Below are 18,873 nucleotides of genomic sequence, written 5' to 3'. Positions count from 1 at the left end.
GAAAAGCATATTAAAACAAACCGTGGCTCATTATCTTCACAAAGTACACATATTTTGCTATCAACAAGAAGATTAGAATGAGTATGATGTCTGGAAAGGCATATCCAAAACAATAATCTAAAGAAGCAGCTGTCTCAGAAGCCACAAAATGCATTAGGGATCTAAATTCATTAGCTGTAGCTTCTGCACATGAAAACAAGCATCCCAGATCTGAGTGGAAAGCAGCTTAACTCCTGCCTTCCCATGTAGCACGCTCCAAGCAGAAAAGACACCTTTTCTTGAAAAGAAAAATGGGAAACCAGAGCAAATCCCACCTTCTCCCCTTCATCTTCTACCTAACCAGCTCATTCAAGATGCAGTGAACATGAGCCTCTGGCTCCGCAGCCTGAAGGTATTCCAGCTCCTGTCCATCACAGGAGCCCTCCCAGTCAGCTATGCTCACACTTGCTTGGGACACCTTAATCTTCCATTTGAAGCTGGATCCAGTATTCACACAGAAAGGAAAACATGCCCAGAACAGAGTTAAACCATCAGATGTAATGTTTGCAAGCTGGCAGTAAGCAGATGTTTCTTTGTGCTATTTATGTTGATTTAAAATCATCTCCATTAAAGAAAACAAAAATCTAGAAGCACAATAGGCACAGGGTAGGGAGTAGACACTGGTATTCCAGTTTCCTCACTCCAAGGTCAATGCAGTTCAATGATTAATGCAGTATAACAGAAGTTCATATATCTTACGCTATTGGAGTAGAATCACTGTGCAGCCAAAGTAAACAGCAGCGGTCCTTCCAACTGGACTGTTTCACACTTCAGTGCTAGAAGATGTGCTAAGCCTATGCAGAACTAGATTTTGAGGTCTTCTACTTCTTGGATGAACGCTCCAATAAGCACAAGCTTGCATTTCAAGAAGAACATTCTGTAACTTTGAGTTTTGGTTTTGAATCAAGTAGACAGATGTGTTTGACATACAGTGCTTTAACAATTCAGCTCCAGAGCATACCAAGAATACAAGCTTTCTCTTTTGCTAGCGGGTCATCTTAGGCAAATATGCTCAAAACATTTTGAGAGCTGGATTTCAGAAATGCTGAATTCAATGTCTTGGATTGTCCTTCCCTAATTTTGTGTAATGTAGTGCACAAGTTGGAAACTGCATACAATTTGTTCCTGGTTCTTAGCTCTAGTTTACAGAGCGGTCAAGTAGGAGTAAATTTTTATAGGTTCATAGCCAGTACATGCAGCTGAAATTTATATTCAGTTCCCCATCCAAACTAAGAGTGCACTGGTATGTGTATTTAATATCCACGTTTTAAAATATAGTACTGACTGATCTCTACAATGGCTGTGCTACTGCTTTTATAAAGCAGGTCGTCCTTAGACACAGCTTTCTACCACTGAAAGACTTAAAGTTGAAATTATTTAGAAGAAATTCAGGCAGGTTCCCTTAAAAAAATAAATAAAATAACTGAATTCCCTCTCAAAAAAAGGGAAAAAATCATGTAAACTGAAAGAAAAATAACAATTAATCCTACAGGTTCTAAGTTGTTCCCCTCTTTTACTCACCCTGAAATAGTAAACCTATGAGCTTGAGCTCCTGAACAACTGCATGTCTGTAGAGGTCTCAGTAAAGTAAGCTTTAGAATGATGTGGTCTAACAGACTAAATCCTCTTCCTGCTCCCCCCAAGGAAAAGCTCTGGCATTCTGAATCATTTTAAGTAAGTTTGCCTGCTTTCAACTGAAAAAGAAGTGAGTTTGTTGTACATATTTAATGGTAGTCAGATGCTTAAAGACTCTGTCATTAATCTGGAGGCAACTGGAAGAATAAAAAAAGAAACAAAGAACCCCCCCATCAAAGCAAACCAAAAGACATCCTCACAATTGATAGTACTACTTTGTGCTCCCTCTCCTGTTCGTACACATCCTCATAAACAAAATGAAAAGAATAGAGTGAAGTGATCGTGGTCACCCATCTACCATAAAAAAAAAAGGAAATAATAACAGCAGAACTGACATCATACACCCCTAATTTACTGGGGGGAAGCAGCATGGAAAACTTGAAGATCATTCAGCAACTTGAGCAGCAATCAGAAAGCACGCTGTATTTTTGGCAAACACCAAAGATGCGTTGTGGTAAATGCAGAAGACATTAAATTCAAGTGCAAAGGGAGGGATGTGTGTAAAATCAGCTCGATGTAACATTTCCTTTGCAGAAAATTAACGGTGATTAACATCTGTGACAGGCTGAATGACTTCCACCAGATAGACGGCAACTACAGACACTAATGACAAGGGCTCCATTTGGAAAGAAAGATGTTCTAACTATGCTGTAAATTTCTAAAAGACAGACTTTGACCTGAATTTATCATTTGCCAGGATAACAACCTTGTCTCCTGGAAGACATTTTCCACTACTCTGTTTCTTGGTTAGCTCTGGCTGTAAGTTCATCTTACAGCTTTTTTAGCACAAGTCTGATTTTCCTATCTATCTTCAACAATTCCCTTTGCATCATAAAGCAAATAACTTTTTACTCCTAGAAGAGATTTAATGACCAGTATAAGTCGGGAAACAAAGTTTACTGTCAACAGTTGAACATCCCTACTTTTACATTACAGAATCACAGAATGGCCCAAGCTGGAAAGGACCTCAAGGATCATGAATCTCCAACCCCACTGCCACAGACAGGGCCAACCAACCTCCCCATTTAATACTAGACCAGGCTGCCCAGGGCCCCAACCAACCTGGCCTCGAACACCTCCAGGGATGGGGCACCCACAACCTCTCTGGGCAGCCTGTTCAAGGACCTCACCACTCTCCTAGTAAAGAACTTCCCCCTAACATCCAACCTAAATCTTCCCTCCTTTAACTTAAAACCATTTCCCCTTGCCCTGCTGTTATCTACCTTTTCAAAGAGTTAACTCCCCTCCTGTTTATAGTCTCCTTCATTACATTTTGCTGTTCTAAGCAGCCATTATTCTTATTTCTTATATTCCAAGCACAGTTTGCTTTAAGAATGCATTACAGACCAACTGACCGAGGCACTGCGTATGGGAGTAAAGCTGTCAGAACTCAGGTGTCAACAACAGTCAGAATACTATAAACAAAGGTTAAAGAATACTGTGGTGTCTATGCAAATACATCACTGCAGAACAATCAGGTCCAAGGAATGCCTTGATCTTTCCAGAGGGGAAGTTTCTAGTGGGGGAGAAGGGAATTAAGAAAAATAAATAAATCAGAAAGAAAAAAAGAAAGAAAAAAGAAAAAAAAGGATTTTCTTCATCAGTGTTTCTACGTCCATCGCTATTTACAAAAGCTTTCAAATCAGTAGGATGAAACCTTTCAGGAGCATTTTGAAGATGGGTACCCATAGAACGTGACTATTATACATCAGCTTGGAAGGCAGTTAGTATGAAAAACAGGAATGCAGCTCCAACCAATATTTTCTTAGAGGGCTGGCAGCAAACTGTCAGACGCATGTGTGACCTCAAAACAACCTTTTGCCAGATGCCTCTTTAACCTCTTACAATTACATCAATTTCTACAGAGATTGGTACGTTTTGCTGTTTTCCTCCTTTGGTTATACAACCTAAAATGCTTCGTTCCATGCATTTTTTTTATCTACCTTAAAGCTCCAAATGAACAATCTCTAATACACAGGCAAATGTTTAAACATTCCCCCCCCCATCCCCCACACAGAAATAAAACTGCTGTAAAAGCTGAACAAAAAAAGTCTTCAGCATTTTGGGACCAGGACAGTACGTAGCCTAACCATCAATTAAAATAAAAACCACTGTTTTAACATCACTTTCAATAAATGTTTATCATTAAAAAGTAGGATAAATAACCTAGATTTAAATCAGTGGAAACCAACACAACGATTCAGAATTTTGCCTGCACAGAAATATGTAAGAAAGGCATTTTTTGCAAATTTAAGTCACTTACAGAAAAACCTTTTTTTTCAAATTCAAGTTTTAACAAAATAAAAGACATATCATGAATGTGCTTTCTGGGGCTCGGGCCTTAGAAAGCATAAAGACAGATGTAATGAAATGAAAAATAGGTCATGTATACTAAAGTGCTAAAAACTTCTAACATCTGACTTGTGGCTGAGATAACTGTCTTAAAATCTGGGGGTACGTAATTAAGTAAGCAATTAAAAATACTCTGACAAAGGAAATCCACACTTTGATGAAACAGTAAAAAAAAAAAAAAAGGAAGATTTCCAGTACTGTACAAAACCTAGGAAAAAAAAAAAATAAAATATATATATATATATATTTATTTCCTTTGAGAAATATACCTACTTATACAGCCAAACAATGAATTTCAGTTGTTCTGTAACCCAGTTCCTTTAATCTGCATAAGAGATGCTGACTGAGTTCACTCAACCAAATCACTACTGGCTTTCAGAATACAATCAACACATGCTTTTCAACAGTATTAATATAGCATGAAGCTTGTGCTTCTAATTATTCATGTTTTTGCATTCTGTTTTTCCCCCTGCTGTAAAATATGCAAATTTACCTCTTTGTGTTATTTAGGTCCCACATGGGCCTCAACAGATCAGCTTGGAAGGAATTACAAGCCAACATCGAGATACATGCTGTCAACATTTCAAGCTTCATTATTTTTATTAGACTGGAATGCCATTATAAATTTGATATTAGGCTTTAAAAAGCTTTTTGTACATCTGATGAAAACCTACAGTCTAATAAAATGGTGCACTGATAATTACTATTACTTGACGTTCTGTGTATGTGTGGGCATATGAAGGAGACAGAGAAAAGCACTACAACTACCAGATACAAGAGAAATCACCATCTAGCGGTACTACTGAAAAATGCAGTTTGTTTTTGTTTAAAATTAGTACCCAAGAGGATTAGTTTGACTTCATTACTGAATGAAGGGTAGCCATTACCTCCTTATGCAACTAAAGATCAGTAACAGGAGAGGCCCGTTTCTTCTCTGTCTGCATTCTCCCCCTCCCTTTTCAGTCAACTCTGACTGAAAAACTCAGTGCCCAGATGAGGTACTACCTCTTTTTTTCCAGTATAGAATCCAGAAAGTAGTGATTCGAGAAACAGGTCACTCAACACGGGCTTCTCAGTAGCAGTATTAATATAGCATGGCATGCACCATAACATTTACTTAGATTGGCATAGTCTAATGCATATATTTAGACCAAGTGTGTGTGTGTGTGTGTGTGTGTGTCTATATATATATATATATAAAAAAATAAATATATGAAGATATATATATGATATATAATATATATAATAATATATATATACACACATATATACATATACATATAATATATAATATATATAATAATATATATATATATACACACACATACACACATGTTAGATTTCCCCAAAATCTCAGTTTGTCACAAAGTTAGCATTAAATATGTTTAAACCTCCACAAGAAAACAAAACAGCAGTTTGGTTATTGGAAAACTACAGGGTTGGAAATAGCTACACAAACACTAACTCTAAATGCAAAAAAAAAAAGTAACTTAAACCTGCTGATGCAGAAAATAAAAGGACACCGAAACCTTTCCTCCAATGGGCACAAAGCCTTGTGAATTTCTTCAATATAGCAGCAAGTTATTTGAAAATACTGCAGCGTTCCAGTCTTCCTTACTAGCACCACTAAAAGCTCCTTAAATATTAATAACAAAACAGTCTAAAGATTCACAGGATTTGAGTCATAGAAAAAAACAGCAGCAGCAACGCTGAGATCTTACAGATCTCTTGGTGCATTTCCCCTTTAAGGTACATGCACGCAAGAGAAAAACCAACAAGCTATTTCAATTGCACTAATAAAGCAGTAGGGATGTAGTCCTATGATTTGGAAGGGCCAGTATATTATATTTCCTTTTCATAACATTCTTAGTTCTTGAAGACTTAAAATCTACGGATTTATCTCAGAAGCAAACATGTTAAAAGATCTTCAAAATATACATAGAGACCTATATTACTGAGATTAACATATAAATACATCTTAAAATAAAATACTATTTACATGTCAGGAAATAACTAGGTGTCCCTGACTTCACGATTCAATTTATCCAGTTCTTCCACAACAAAAAGTGCCCCCAAAAATATCTGTATGTATGATACACTAATGGAAACACAGAAATGGAGGGTGGGGGCATTGGTACATGTACTGCTCTTTAGAAAAGCAGAGCAAGAACTAAAGACTGATTGGTGTTGATCACTTTTTCATATCTTCATCACCGAAGACTTCCTGATTATGCCTGTTAAGGTTGGGCTTGGTCATCGCCACCAGACCTGTTCGGCTCTCCTTCCTCACGCAGCATAGGACTGTGCCTCTGAGTTCTGACTTGCTTGCCAAACACACATGAAAACAGCACTGCTGCCTCAATTTTTCCATTACTAATTTTGGAAAGAGATAAGAAATACAGATTGCATGCATCTTCCTTCACTGATGGAAGATTTTTAGCTGTGTGCAAAACCAACCCACTAGCATTAACATGTATTCTTCCACATAGCTATAATCACAGAATCACAGAATTGTAGGGGTTGGAAGGGACCTCTAGAGATCATCGTGTCCAACCCCCCTGCCAAAGCAGGCTCCCTACACCACATCACACAGGTAGGCGTCCAGGCGGGTCTTGAACATCTCCAGAGAAGGAGACTCCACCACCTCCCTGGGCAGCCTGTTCCAGTGCTCCGTCACCCTCACCGTAAAGAAGTTCTTGTGCACATTCGTGCGGAACTTCCTATGCTGGAGTTTCAGCCCATTGCCCCTAGTCCTGTCCCCACGCACTACTGAAAAGAGACCAGCCTCGCCACTATAGCTCCCACACCTCAGGTATTTATAAACCTGGATCAAGTCCCCTCTCAGCCTTCTTTTCTCAAGGCTAAACAGACCCAGTTCCCTAAGTCTCTCCTCGTAGGGGAGATGCTCCAGGCCCTTCACCATCTTTGTGGCCCTCCGCTGGACTCTTTCCAAGAGATCCCTGTCTTTTTTGTACTGGGGAGCCCAGAACTGGACACAGTATTCCAGATGAGGCCTCACCAGGGCAGAGTAGAGGGGGAGGATCACCTCCATCAACCTGCTGGACACACTCTAATACGCTATAATAATCTAAATAATCTAATACGCTATAATAATCTACACTATAATAATCCAAATGGATGGTAGAAGGGAATTCATTTTGCAGATAAACTGTAATTTGATTATTTCTTGACAGGTATTCACACTTACAACCTGAAGATGCAGTCCTAAGAACAGCTGTCATATAGTTACTACTAAGATTTGCTAATGACTTTAGTACTGGTGTTCCAGAATGCTTTACATCTCATTTTGAAAACTGGCAATACCTCCCACCCAAGCAATAAAAAACAAAGTAGGAGAATAACTATTCCTAGACAAAACTTCTACATCAGTATCTACTTAGGTGCTGACTTATAATTCTGCAACTGCTTCTGACCAGCAAGACACTGATGTGCTCCACTGACGAGACTGGCAGCAGTTCTTCTGCCAAGTAAAAGTTTGGATGAAAAAACAATATTATGTCTCATCACAGCCTGCAAAATTAACTGCTAACCAAGGAAAAAAAAATAGTAAGTAGAAATAACAGAAGATTCAAGCATACTTGATAGTTCTTTGGTTCGTGTTTAAGAAATTACTTTAATACAGATTTATAGGAATAAAGTTTAAATAGTTACAGCATTTCAAGAAAAAGGAATGAAGCTAAATTAAATACAGAATCAGGGTGAACAGATAAGCAACCTTTATGTGCAGAGCTCTCTTTCTGTTGCAGAATTGGAGACTCTGGTCTCCAAGCTTTTGGGGGATGATGGTGCTGCCCTCCCCTTCAATTCCTCCACAGTGCAAGTGCTGGAATTATTTAATGTAGTCATCAAAACCAAGGTGAGTAGACAAGTTCATATGAAGAAAATCCAGGGGAAGACAACCGTTTAATATGACAACACAGTCACATATGTGAAAGTGGAGCTATTTTAATAATTGGTAGCTAGTTGTGGATATTTGTTTTAAGAACACGAGTAAGTTACCCTAAGAATGAGCTCCAGTAGTCTCTCATAGGTAGATTCTGATAATTCAGAGGCTTTCCTCACTTCAGAATGCTCAAATACCACTGAAATAGATTCCTATAAGATTCCTGAAAAGAACTCACCTAACCAGAGGAACAGAAATTGAATACTGATGATGACAGTTTTACAAGGAGAAAAAAAACAAATTTTCAGAAGAGGAAAAAGGATCAGTTACAGCACTACAGCAATAAATTCTGTTCCTCCTGTGTGCTTGAGCCATCCTATAGAACTGTGACAGAACTTACTTAAAGGTGTAGATTTAGCCTGACCACAGGCAAGTACACTTCAGATGGAGTTTTGAATAACAGACTTGGAAAATCCTAAACTGCTTAGTTTTCATCAAACTAATCAGAAGTCACATTCTGAATCAGAACATCTACATCCACTGTGTGACTAGCAATACTCAGGCACATCTCGCCTTCTAGCATAAAAAGACTTTAGAGATTACATTAGAAGTAGGGAAACTAACAACTGTAATAAGATATTCTCTCTGCAACTAACCATAAAGTTAGAAGCCACAATTCTGAGGTTTCTTGTTCTGAAAAGAAAGAACGTTTCATTGTTGAAAACATGAGGGGAAAATAAGAAATTGTATTTTCCATGATCTTGAAGAAGTCTGTACCTATTCAAAACAGAATGGGAAGAAATAAAGCTTTAGCTGTTTAGCCTGTGCTCCAGTAGGCTTACTTGTGGAAAAGCAAAAATTCCGAGTTATTTTTGTCATGGCTTCTTTTAACTCTTTTCTCTTGGTCTAAGCAACTCAAAGACCTTTCTGCGTTTCAAAGATGACAAGAATTATTACATACAGAAGCATCACTTACCCACAATAACAAATCCATCTGCTTCTCTCTCTTGCACTGTAATTTTCTTTGAATCTTGACCTTTTCGGAAGAAGCTGAACATAGTCTCTTTTTCTCTTCCTCTAGCTTGTTACCTAAAATGAAGATAATTTATGTTAAATAAATATAAAATAGTAGTATTTAGCATAAAAAAAAATTCATACCACCCCAAACACCAAATACATGATGTTACAGATAGATCTTTATTACCAGATTTGAAATATCAAGCATTCGCACATAAGACAGAGTTTCATGTTGGTATAGGGATTGACTTCAATAGGCAAAAAGTATAATTTACAAAAGGGTTTTTTGTGAAGTTAAGACTGGAATAAATCCATTTAAAAAACAAACAAACAACTTATCTTTCTAATGGAAAATGAAAGAAGAAAACTCTCTTTAGCATTTATTAAGCGCCTTTCCATATTCTTTTGTGGATCTGAATTGTTGTTACACAAATTAAATACACAAAAGTATTTAAACCCCAAAGCCCAAAACATGATCCTACAGGAAATGCAGTTTTATAATGCAGCAGTATTTGAGTGAAGCAAATTACACCATATTAAGTATCTGTGCATCAGTTACAAAGGCACTAATAAAAAAATAAAAACATATGCAATCATAGCATAGCATTCATCTTCATTTTTCCAGTTCATAGTCTTACATACAGCTTAACGCTTGGGAATATTCCTTTAAAAGAAACCACAGTACAATCAAGCAGCTTTTTCATAACAATAAGCTATTCTATGATTAAGAACCTCCCAAACAGACTGCAACTATGACTTAACATTAGCTGGAACAAAACAGGTAAACCATAACATTAATGGGATAAGGCGTCAGCTGAAAATGATTGTCCTCAGTATCTCTCTCAGGAAAGAAAGATTCGAAGCGATTTTAGCAGCTTGAAGAAGACAAACTCATCTGGAAAAGCCTCCCAAGCATTAGCCAAAAGACAGCCAGATGGGCCAGCTATGAAGCACACCATGTATTTGGATAAACCAAAAAACATCCTACACAAATCATCTAATTATTCTGAACTCTTAAGATGTAGAATCAAGGAAGGGCCATTCCTTAAAATAAATAGAACAAAAAGTTGTAAGGACAGTTTCATTAGCAAACCCCACTCTAGCCAAAACTAAACACAGAACCACATGAAGTACGTATTTACAGGTTCGGCTTACTTAGAGGACTACCAGTACAGCACCACTTTCTATTTTCTACATTATGTGCTCTACCAACTGCAGCAACCAACTCTCACTGCCTCCTCCAGCAACAGCAGCTCCCTTCTATAGGACTGTGACAATGGAAGAGGAAAGCAGCACTGCCCAGCAGCCACCAGCCTGACATCCGCTCACCTCCAGTTCCGTGGCAGAGAAATGCCTGAGTGCCAGAGCAGGACGTACATAGCAGTGTGCGGACTGACTGGCTAAGAAGTGCTGCATTATATAGAAGTGAAGGTAAAGAGAAGCGAATAAAGCTTTTCTCTACTGAAATACTGAAATAGGTGAAGTAAAATAATGCAATTTTGAGCCTGAAGCAGAGTTTGAAGAACTGAAACCTGACTTATTTTGAAGATACGCATAGAGAAGGGGCTGACAATCCAAAAGCAATGTATAAATCCTAATATATACAACCAGGAAGAGTCAAATCTAAAGAAAAGAGGTATACTCTAGTGATAATATTATTTTACACTAAATGTAAATAAAAAAGGAATCATTATGCGTGAAATATAGAAAACTACAATGCTAACCTTTATATTGAAAAATAATAATAAAAAGGATTAAATAATTCACCCAAATTCCTCCCTTCCCACCCAAGTATCTGTGATCCCATAAGCAAGACTCGTGCCCTGCCCAGTGACCTGCAGTAATTTACTTCACAACCAGCCCTGACTATTCACCACGTATGAACTGCCTCCCACTCTGCAGTTACAAGCATATCAAATCCTTCCACAGAGCACAGCACACAGAGACCTTTATGAAGTGTAAACATTGGCTTTCAAGAATGGTATATAAATAGAATGTGGTGAAAACCAGCAATGATTCAAAGTGCAGAGTGATACCTCCAAATGAAATGCAGAGCAGCCCAGGGGCTGGCCAGCTGCTGCTGGCTTATGCTGACGCAGTGGAATTTCTATCAGTCAAATAAACCACACTGATGTATGCAAGAACACACCAAGCCAACCAGCCTCAGGTACGCAGTCATACAAAAGGAATGAATGTTACTTACGTGCACTTTATTCTTTTGTGCACGTTTCCTTACCTCAGCGCATGAAATACCGCTATTCCAGTCCCATGGAGATTACACAGCAGAAACCCCCTAATTGCCTCCTTTATTCCTTACCTTCCCCCCACACCCAGGCTCAACACATGGCGCCAGCAGCATATTCCATTTTTCAGCCCTTAGGGAATAAGTCTTCTCCTGCTACCAATTAAGGCTGTCAGTCCCATAGCTCAAGCGGTAAAAACCTGTGCTGCTATGTTCAAGAGTCAGGTTTCCGCTCCAGTGATGTATGAAGGAGAGGCAGCCGTGGAACAGTTTTAAATGCAACTTTACCTTCTTCCCAAGCACACAACAACAAGAAGTGAAATCAACTCGAAGTATAAAATCTCACAGGTAGCTTTGGTAGAGTCTCCAATTGCAGGGAGCCACTCCAAGGTGCCAGAGCTGCAGCCGCTCCAATCAGTTCTTCTTCCTCACTGAGATCTGCATTATTTTACAGTTTTCACCTCTCATAAACAGTGACCTCCCTTTTCTATCACTTGCACAAAGTAAAGCATCATACTAAGTGCATACGTAATGTCTATACAATACAGTTGTGCAGGAAAATATTAGTTTATCGGCTTTTAAATCCTGCACACATAAACATCAGTTCTTTAAAACAAACAAGACAGGAGGTATTTCAATCCACAAAAATCATAGAATGGCCTGGATTGAAAAGGTCCACAATGATCATCCAGTTTCAACCCCCTGCTATGTGCAGGGTCACCAACCACCAGAACAGGCTGCCCAGAGCCACATCCAGCCTGGCCTTGAATGCCTGCAGGGATGGGGCATCCACAGTCTCCTTGGGCAACATGCTCCAGTGTATCACAACTTCCTCCTACTGGAAGGCCACGTTGAGGTCTCCCCAGAGCCTTCTCTTCTCCAAGCTAAACAAGCCCCGTCCCCTCAGCCTTCCTTCACAGGAGAGGTGTTCCAGCTCTCTGACCATCATAATGGCCCTAAGTGGCTCCATCTTTGAAGAAGATGAGCAGTAGGTATAATTTGATACAGCCAACTTAGCTTTACAAGCACTTTCAAAGCCTGGATTTTAGCCCGTCACTGACAGAAAATAAGCTTTTTTTGAGTATCCCATTTTTTTCCCCTGTAAACCTGTAGTGCCCTTGGGTCTGCCCCAACAACTTCCCTTTTTTCAGTATCCATCCTCAACACAATGATTAAATAAGAGCTTAAAAAAATAAAGAGACAAAAAGCAGAATCATATAAAGCGTGGCATATACATAGCAAAAGGATGGGCAGCACCGCGATATCTGCAATCTTTGCTCTCTTCTTTACCAGCTGTGGTACTTCAGAAGCGAACACAGATCTCTCCAGCAATATGAAATGCAGACGTTAGGTTTCCTGAATTACATGTTAAAAACAGAACAAAGAAACACAGAACTGAATGAAAACACACGCGCTCTTGAAGATAAGAGCGCAGTTTAAGCGCTTGCAGAGCCAGGCTAAGTCTTACTACTTGTAGATAAGATGAGGCTTCGTTTCACAAAAGCTGAGAACAACCAACTTTGGCACAAATTTACTTTAAAGTGAAGTTTGATGTTGGGGAATTTGGATGCGTGGTCACATAAATTAGAGAGGAAAAAAAACCACGTGACATCTTTGCTTTTAAAAAGCTGTCGGCACGAAACCAGAGAAAACACACCCACTATTCAGAGAGTACCACATTCCTTGCAGTAATGCCTCCTATACAGCACACCACTTTCCTCTTTCCAGATGGGTTTAATTTTATTTCTATAGGAGACCTGAAAATTGAATTCACTGCCTAGAGATAAAAATCTCCCTTGGAAGGAATATACAATTCCCTTCTCCTCATGTTTCCCCCTCAACACAAAAGGGGACATATTTTTTTTCCTTCCTCCAGTTTCAATTGCTGGTAGTTAAAAATAACGCTTTTGGCACCGCTTCCGTCATTAGCGGGTAATAAACTGTGAGCTGTAGCAATGCTGTGAGATGGTAAGAAATATTTTGCCTTTATGTGAGGCTCGGAGAACATACATGGCACTGGGCAGTGATGAGTTACAGAGCTGCACACAGGGGTTAATGTATTCCTGGTGCGCTTTGTCAATCTCCTTTGACAAGAGGTATGGGAGACCTTTGAGCCAAACCAATACATTACATCCAATAAGTTTCCTGTATGTACAAGGATTTTGACCTATTTAGCACTGTGTTTTTTAGCATTTTCCAGCATGTTCGCAAGTAACATGAGAAGATAATTTAACATTAAACAAAAACTAAATGCTCAGGAATACAGCAAAGCAGAACTGCAGTGAAAACAACGATACTTAAATAAATGGTGAAATGAGGGCAGAAAAGACACAAAGACTGATTTCAAAGAAAGAAGCAGAATAATTTCAAACCAGCTGTCTAAGCTGTAGGACCCGTGGAAAGAGGAAACATGGCATCAGGGCAATTCTCTCAGCTCTATCAGCTTTTGCTGTGACTGATGACTAAATTAGCAACAAGAAAACAAGCAACGTTCACAGCCCTGTATGGCCCACTTATAACGTGAAACCAACTAATTCAGAGTCAAGAACGTGCATGTCAAAAAGACTTCCCCGTGACATCAAAAGAATTGAAAAGCTTCTGGCCTAATAAAGGTTCGTGCAAAGAGAGAAAAAGGAAGAAAACCCGTGACAAATCTTTTATTTACTGCCACTAACTCCAGTCACACTCTTCTAGTTTATGGATTTCATGAAGACAAGTGTCAAGAGAAACACAAGTACAGAAATGGGGTATCCATTTCCTAACATGCTAATAAAGTCACTAGAATGGATATACATATATTTATTGGCAAAGCTCTAATGGAGGACCTGAATTACTCAGTTCCACTGCAACCTCAGCTACTTTTATAAAGAAACACACAAGGATGTGAAATCACAGAACAACAACCACGATTAAAGTGACAAATAGAAAGGCAGGGGTGAACCAGGCCTGGTCAGACTGCTAGCAGCTATCAAAATGCTCAAGAAACCAGCAGATAAAATAGAAAGCCAGCTTTTCACCGGCTGCAATACCTAATTGCCTGAAAGCCCACTTCTTTCTCTGCAAACCCTATCAGCGAACCTCTAGCAGCAACCAAGCGTGACAGAGATGTAATGCTACTGACAGCAGGGCACAGCATCATACTGATGCTCCAACCAGACACAACAGCCTCGGGAGCAGCACTTTTGCAGCAGGCTGTTGCACACTGCGCTACCTTTACGAGACGTTTCCTTTGCAGCTCTGAAGAGATGCTGACGTGACAAAGATTTCTGGCAAATTAACCACCGAGAGACGAGCAGCAGAGCGACCCCGAGGGGATGACAGCGCTGGGGACAGCCTCCCCTTAAGGACAGCGGTATGGGAAAGGAAATTAGGAGGACGCTCCGCACAGCGATGACATTCACAGAGCACACCCCGCCGCGGCAGCGGTGCACAGGGGAAGCCCTGAAGCCAAGTCTGTCTCGCGTCAGTCAGTCAGTCAGTCAGTCAGCCGTTCAGTCACTCAGTCGGCGCCGCTCAGCACGCAGGATTGCAGTTCCCCGGGGCAAGGAAAAGCGGCGGGATTGCGCAGCACTCGGGCGGAGCAGCAGGACAGGAGCAGCAGGACAGGAGCAGCAGGACAGGAGCAGCAGGACAGGAGCAGCAGGACAGGAGCAGCAGGACAGGAGCAGCAGGACAGGAGCAGCAGGACAGGAGCAGCAGGACAGGAGCAGCAGGACAGGAGCAGCAGGACAGGAGCAGCAGGCGGCCCGCACGCTCCCTGCAAAGCGAGTGGAGAGCTGCCGGCGGGGGAGAGGGGGATCAGGAGACAGCGCGGACATCACCGAGAACTGGAAGGGCTCGGGCCGCGGCGGGCAGGCCAGGGGGAAGAGGAGGAGCCCCAGAGCTTCCCTGGCAGCTTTCCCAGGGCTCGGCCATCTCCCACCGGCCTCTCCGCAACCGCCTCCCTCCCTCAGCCCTCAGTTACCCACCGGCCACCGCCGCTCGCCGCTTCCGGCTCCGTGAGACGACACCGCCGCCAGCCCGGGCTTCAAGAGAGGACCGCGGCGCGCTCCCATGACGTCATAGGAAAGCGCCGAGCTGATTGGCTAGCGGCGAGTAAGCCCCGCCCCGCAGCCGTCCCGTTGCCAAGGATAACGGGAGGCGACTCCGGCGCAGCGCGGGAAGGAGGCGGCCGCCATGGGCGATGTGCACGAGGCGCCGCGGCCGCGCATTGCCGCCGCTCAGCTGGCGCAGCACATCGGGCGGCCCGTCTGCTTTGTGGGACGCGTCGAGAAGGTCCGTATCCAGCCCCGCCCCTCCCCCTACCGGGCGGCTCTCTGGGAGCCGCTGCTCCTCCGCCGCCGCTGCGGCCTTGCCCGAGGCTGGCTGCTGCCTCCCTGCGGGCCGAGGCCCGTCCTCCCGCTCGCCTTTCGGCCGCTGCTGAGCGCACGGCGTCGTTTCTTTTGTAGATTCACCCGACGGGGAAACTTATAGTTCTGTCGGACGGAGAAGGCTGCAACGCGACGGTGGAGCTGAGCGAACCCGTAAGTAACCCAGGGCGTTGTTGGCAATGTGTGGCTGCAGTGCGGGCACATTTCGTTCCCCCCCACCAGACACATCTCTGCTTGGATATACTTCGGCTTGCCCCATTCATTGCTTGTAGCGTGGTATGTTTCGCTACATGTCTTACTTTCCCTTTCACTTTTTTCCTTCATCTCTTTACTGACCATTTTCCCGCCCCTAACAGAATGCTTCACAGAATCCTACAATGGCCTGTGTTGAAAAGGACCACAATGATCATCTAATTTCAACCCCCTGCTATGTGCAGGGTCACCAACCACCAGCCCAGGCTGCCCAGAGCCACATCCAGCCTGGCCTTGAATGCCTGCAGGGATGGGGCATCCACAACCTCCGTGGGCAACCTGTTGCAGTGCGTCACCACCCTAACCATCCTGTACTTTCTGAGAATAAGCAAAAAACCCCTCAAGAATACGTTGTTTTTAAGAGTCTTGAATTGATATTTCAGTGCAGCGATACTGCTTCCTTTGTAACCAAGTACCAGTAAAGTTTCAGGGTAAGATAAAAAATTTAGCTTTTTTTTCCGAGAAGTGATTCTGGATGGTACCTCCTGAATCCAAAATTACTGACATTGCTCTCTGGCACAGATGATAATTCCTTAGCGTTTATAGAGTTCTTTAATTGACTTAAGTTGTGAATGCAGTTCATTCAGATCTGGATTTTTAACTGTCTCTGTTACCCTAGATCAATCTGTCCAGTGTTTGAATGGCATGGTTCATATACCTGCAAAGTTCTACCTTCCCTCTGCTGCTGCTTCATACCTTTTCTGTGTAGGTACTGAATCGCCTATTACCAAAAACTGCAAATCTGTAAGAGGTGCAAAGCTTTTTCTTTTCCCCTCCACCCTTCCCCCCCTCAGTACTAATGTATGGCTTGACACAGAACAGCACCTGTTGTAATAAACCTTCAGAGCGTTCCTAGTTGGAGTTTGCGGTGGAAACAGCAGCTCATTTGCTGATGCTAATTTCATTTCTGGTGTGTCTTGCAGCTAGATGAAGAGATCTCAGGAATTCTGGAAGTGGTGGGAAGAGTAACAAATCAGGCAACCATCATGTGCATGTCATACGTCCAATTCAGGGAAGATAAAAGTCCATTTGGTAAGTAAGAATATATGTTATGGCAAATTAATCTTGTGTTCTGAACGTTTATTCGGTAAATAAGGAGAGCATTATCCCTTCCTGTGGACACGATCATTCTTCAAGCTGCCTGATACAGCGTGGAATATATAAAGAGACAGTGGCATCAGGAAAAATTACATACTCAATACACTGTTTTACTGCCAAACTGGCTGATTCAAGACCTTAGCTGATCTAGATCACTGCCATAAGTCTGATTGTTGTCCCAGTTACGCAGTTCTTTGTCCTCCCTGTCTGGTGCTGGACTTTGTGTGACTGGCCAGTTAGCAGGCCTAAAAATAATCAGTCAGAAAGAAAGCAGTGAGAATATGACAGGCTTGTTAAACTGGGGAGCATGAAGGGGACGGAGAACACTCATCTGTACTGCTTTAAAATTGACTGTGCTTTAATGCTGCAATTTACTAGTAGAAGATTTAAGTTAAGCTTCTTCTATTTTTGTCCTCTTTCAGATCTGGAACTCTACAATGAAGCACTGAAAATTATTCATGAATTCCCTGAGTATTTCCCCTTTGGTACTGGGAGGAACAATTGATTCTTCTTAGAGCTTCAGTTGTGCAGTATTACCATGGCTGTCTCGCCTGACAGCATGGTAAGAGTTCCAACAAATATACTAAGAAGATGCTATTACACGTGCCACGTGTGGCCAGTGAAATATCTTTCCTTAGTAACTTCGCTTTGAATTAGCTTAGCAAGAAGCAGAGCATTTCTGTGGCTATCTTACTGTCTGTATATATTTAACCCTTCTGCATTCATGAGGAATGCTCTCTTGCAGGATTTGACTTGCTAGAAATTTAAGTTTTATAGGCGTCTTTTCCATTGTCCACAGAGGTCCCAGGACACTTGAGCAAAATTCATATTAAAGATATTTGGTGGGGTTTTAATGTAAAGATATTTTAAAATTTCTTTTGCTTTGATATAAATTTATTGAATGTGGGGGGGGAAGATTTGTTTTGATAATGGTCACTTCTCCAATAAAGAAAAAGTTATGACTACGTTCAACTCCTTGTGGTAGTATTATATCTACCGGGTGCTATTGATAATGGTTTATGATTATTTCTGTTCCATTTTACTTAAGTAATTTAATTTTAACAAAGTGGAGCACAAGGTACTTGCCTTTTGCACTGATGTTAAACAGCTGAGAGATGTGTCTGATTAGGCTTGGTAACTCAATCACATAAAATCCCCATCACAATCTTCGTTCTTGGTGGATGTCAAGGCAGAAGTACCAGGACGAGAAGGTCCCTATGGCATGATAGCATATTCTGTTCTATAGTACTATCGCTGCTGTGTTTCTGTGTCACTGCCAACAACTATGTGTTTGTTTTACTGGAATTTAACTCTTGAGAATTACTCTACCATAGCAAAAAAACTATTCTGTGCACGTATATACATTCTGTAAAACATTCTATGCAAATAGTTCTTATTAAGGTTATCTGAGCCCAATAAAATGGATTCTACCACTAGATGGCTGTAGCGCTTCACCCTGACACAGAGACCATCCTTGGATATAGGATCTTGTGTGTAAATATTTGATTACATCAAAGTGGTAAATGCCAGTTTTCCTTTGTCTGTCAAGACTTCTATCCCAGAGCAATGATACACATACAAGCAGTATCAAACTGACTGTGTGGCTTATACTAATAAGGAACTGTTAGATATTCTTGCTACGAAAGGAAAAATAGTGCTCAGGTTCTTTATGTACTTGAGACGGCAACAACTAGGGAAATTGCAAGACATGTCACATATCAAAAAGAATAACCACGGGAACTGCATTGCTTCCCCCCCTCATTTGGGATTTCACTCATCTGTAAGTGTGTGAGAAACTGCTGGGGCTTAGAAACATGAAAGAGAAACACTGGCTTAGTTCTAACTCATGGAAGGGGAATCATAAGGGCAACCAAACCATAAACACTGAGGGAGAATATCAGGTCAGTAAAACGGGCATGTTTTCCCTGCTGTGGCTAAGAAGCATTTGAAATATTCTTCCTCAT

General features: G+C 41.3%; 2 protein-coding genes across 2 annotated transcripts in view; one reads left to right on the top strand and one right to left on the bottom strand.

Moving 5' to 3' along the window:
* The window catches only part of UMAD1 (UBAP1-MVB12-associated (UMA) domain containing 1), a 70,710-nt gene extending 55,278 nt beyond the window's left edge, over positions 1 to 15,432 (bottom strand). Inside the window, exons 1-2 of the mRNA XM_072327233.1 lie at positions 15,158 to 15,432; positions 8,907 to 9,019 (exon numbers count right to left, since the gene is read on the bottom strand). Of these exons, the coding sequence (XP_072183334.1) occupies positions 8,907 to 8,988 (82 nt within the window). The 5' untranslated portion in view covers positions 8,989 to 9,019; positions 15,158 to 15,432. The remainder of the gene's footprint in view (positions 1 to 8,906; positions 9,020 to 15,157) is intronic.
* On the top strand, positions 15,287 to 18,346 carry RPA3 (replication protein A3). Its single transcript, XM_072327234.1, has 4 exons — positions 15,287 to 15,464; positions 15,638 to 15,712; positions 16,735 to 16,843; positions 17,332 to 18,346. Exons 1-4 carry the CDS (start codon positions 15,366 to 15,368, stop codon positions 17,412 to 17,414), a joined length of 366 nt encoding a protein of 121 aa, XP_072183335.1. The 5' UTR covers positions 15,287 to 15,365; the 3' UTR covers positions 17,415 to 18,346.
* Positions 18,347 to 18,873: the final 527 nt, after the last annotated feature.

Source organism: Excalfactoria chinensis, chromosome 2 (assembly GCF_039878825.1).
Source record: "Excalfactoria chinensis isolate bCotChi1 chromosome 2, bCotChi1.hap2, whole genome shotgun sequence".
NCBI classification, from domain to species: Eukaryota; Metazoa; Chordata; class Aves; order Galliformes; family Phasianidae; genus Excalfactoria; species Excalfactoria chinensis.
This window is presented reverse-complemented; position numbering and strand designations above follow the sequence as displayed.

Coding starts and splice junctions, on each gene's coding strand:
- RPA3 (XM_072327234.1), top strand. CDS start 15,366: ATGGGCGATGTGCACGAGGCGCCGCGGCCGCGCATTGCCGCCGCTCAG. Junction 15,465..15,637: donor TTGTGGGACGCGTCGAGAAG/GTCCGTATCCAG, acceptor TTTCTTTTGTAG/ATTCACCCGACGGGGAAACT. Junction 15,713..16,734: donor CGGTGGAGCTGAGCGAACCC/GTAAGTAACCCA, acceptor TGTGTCTTGCAG/CTAGATGAAGAGATCTCAGG.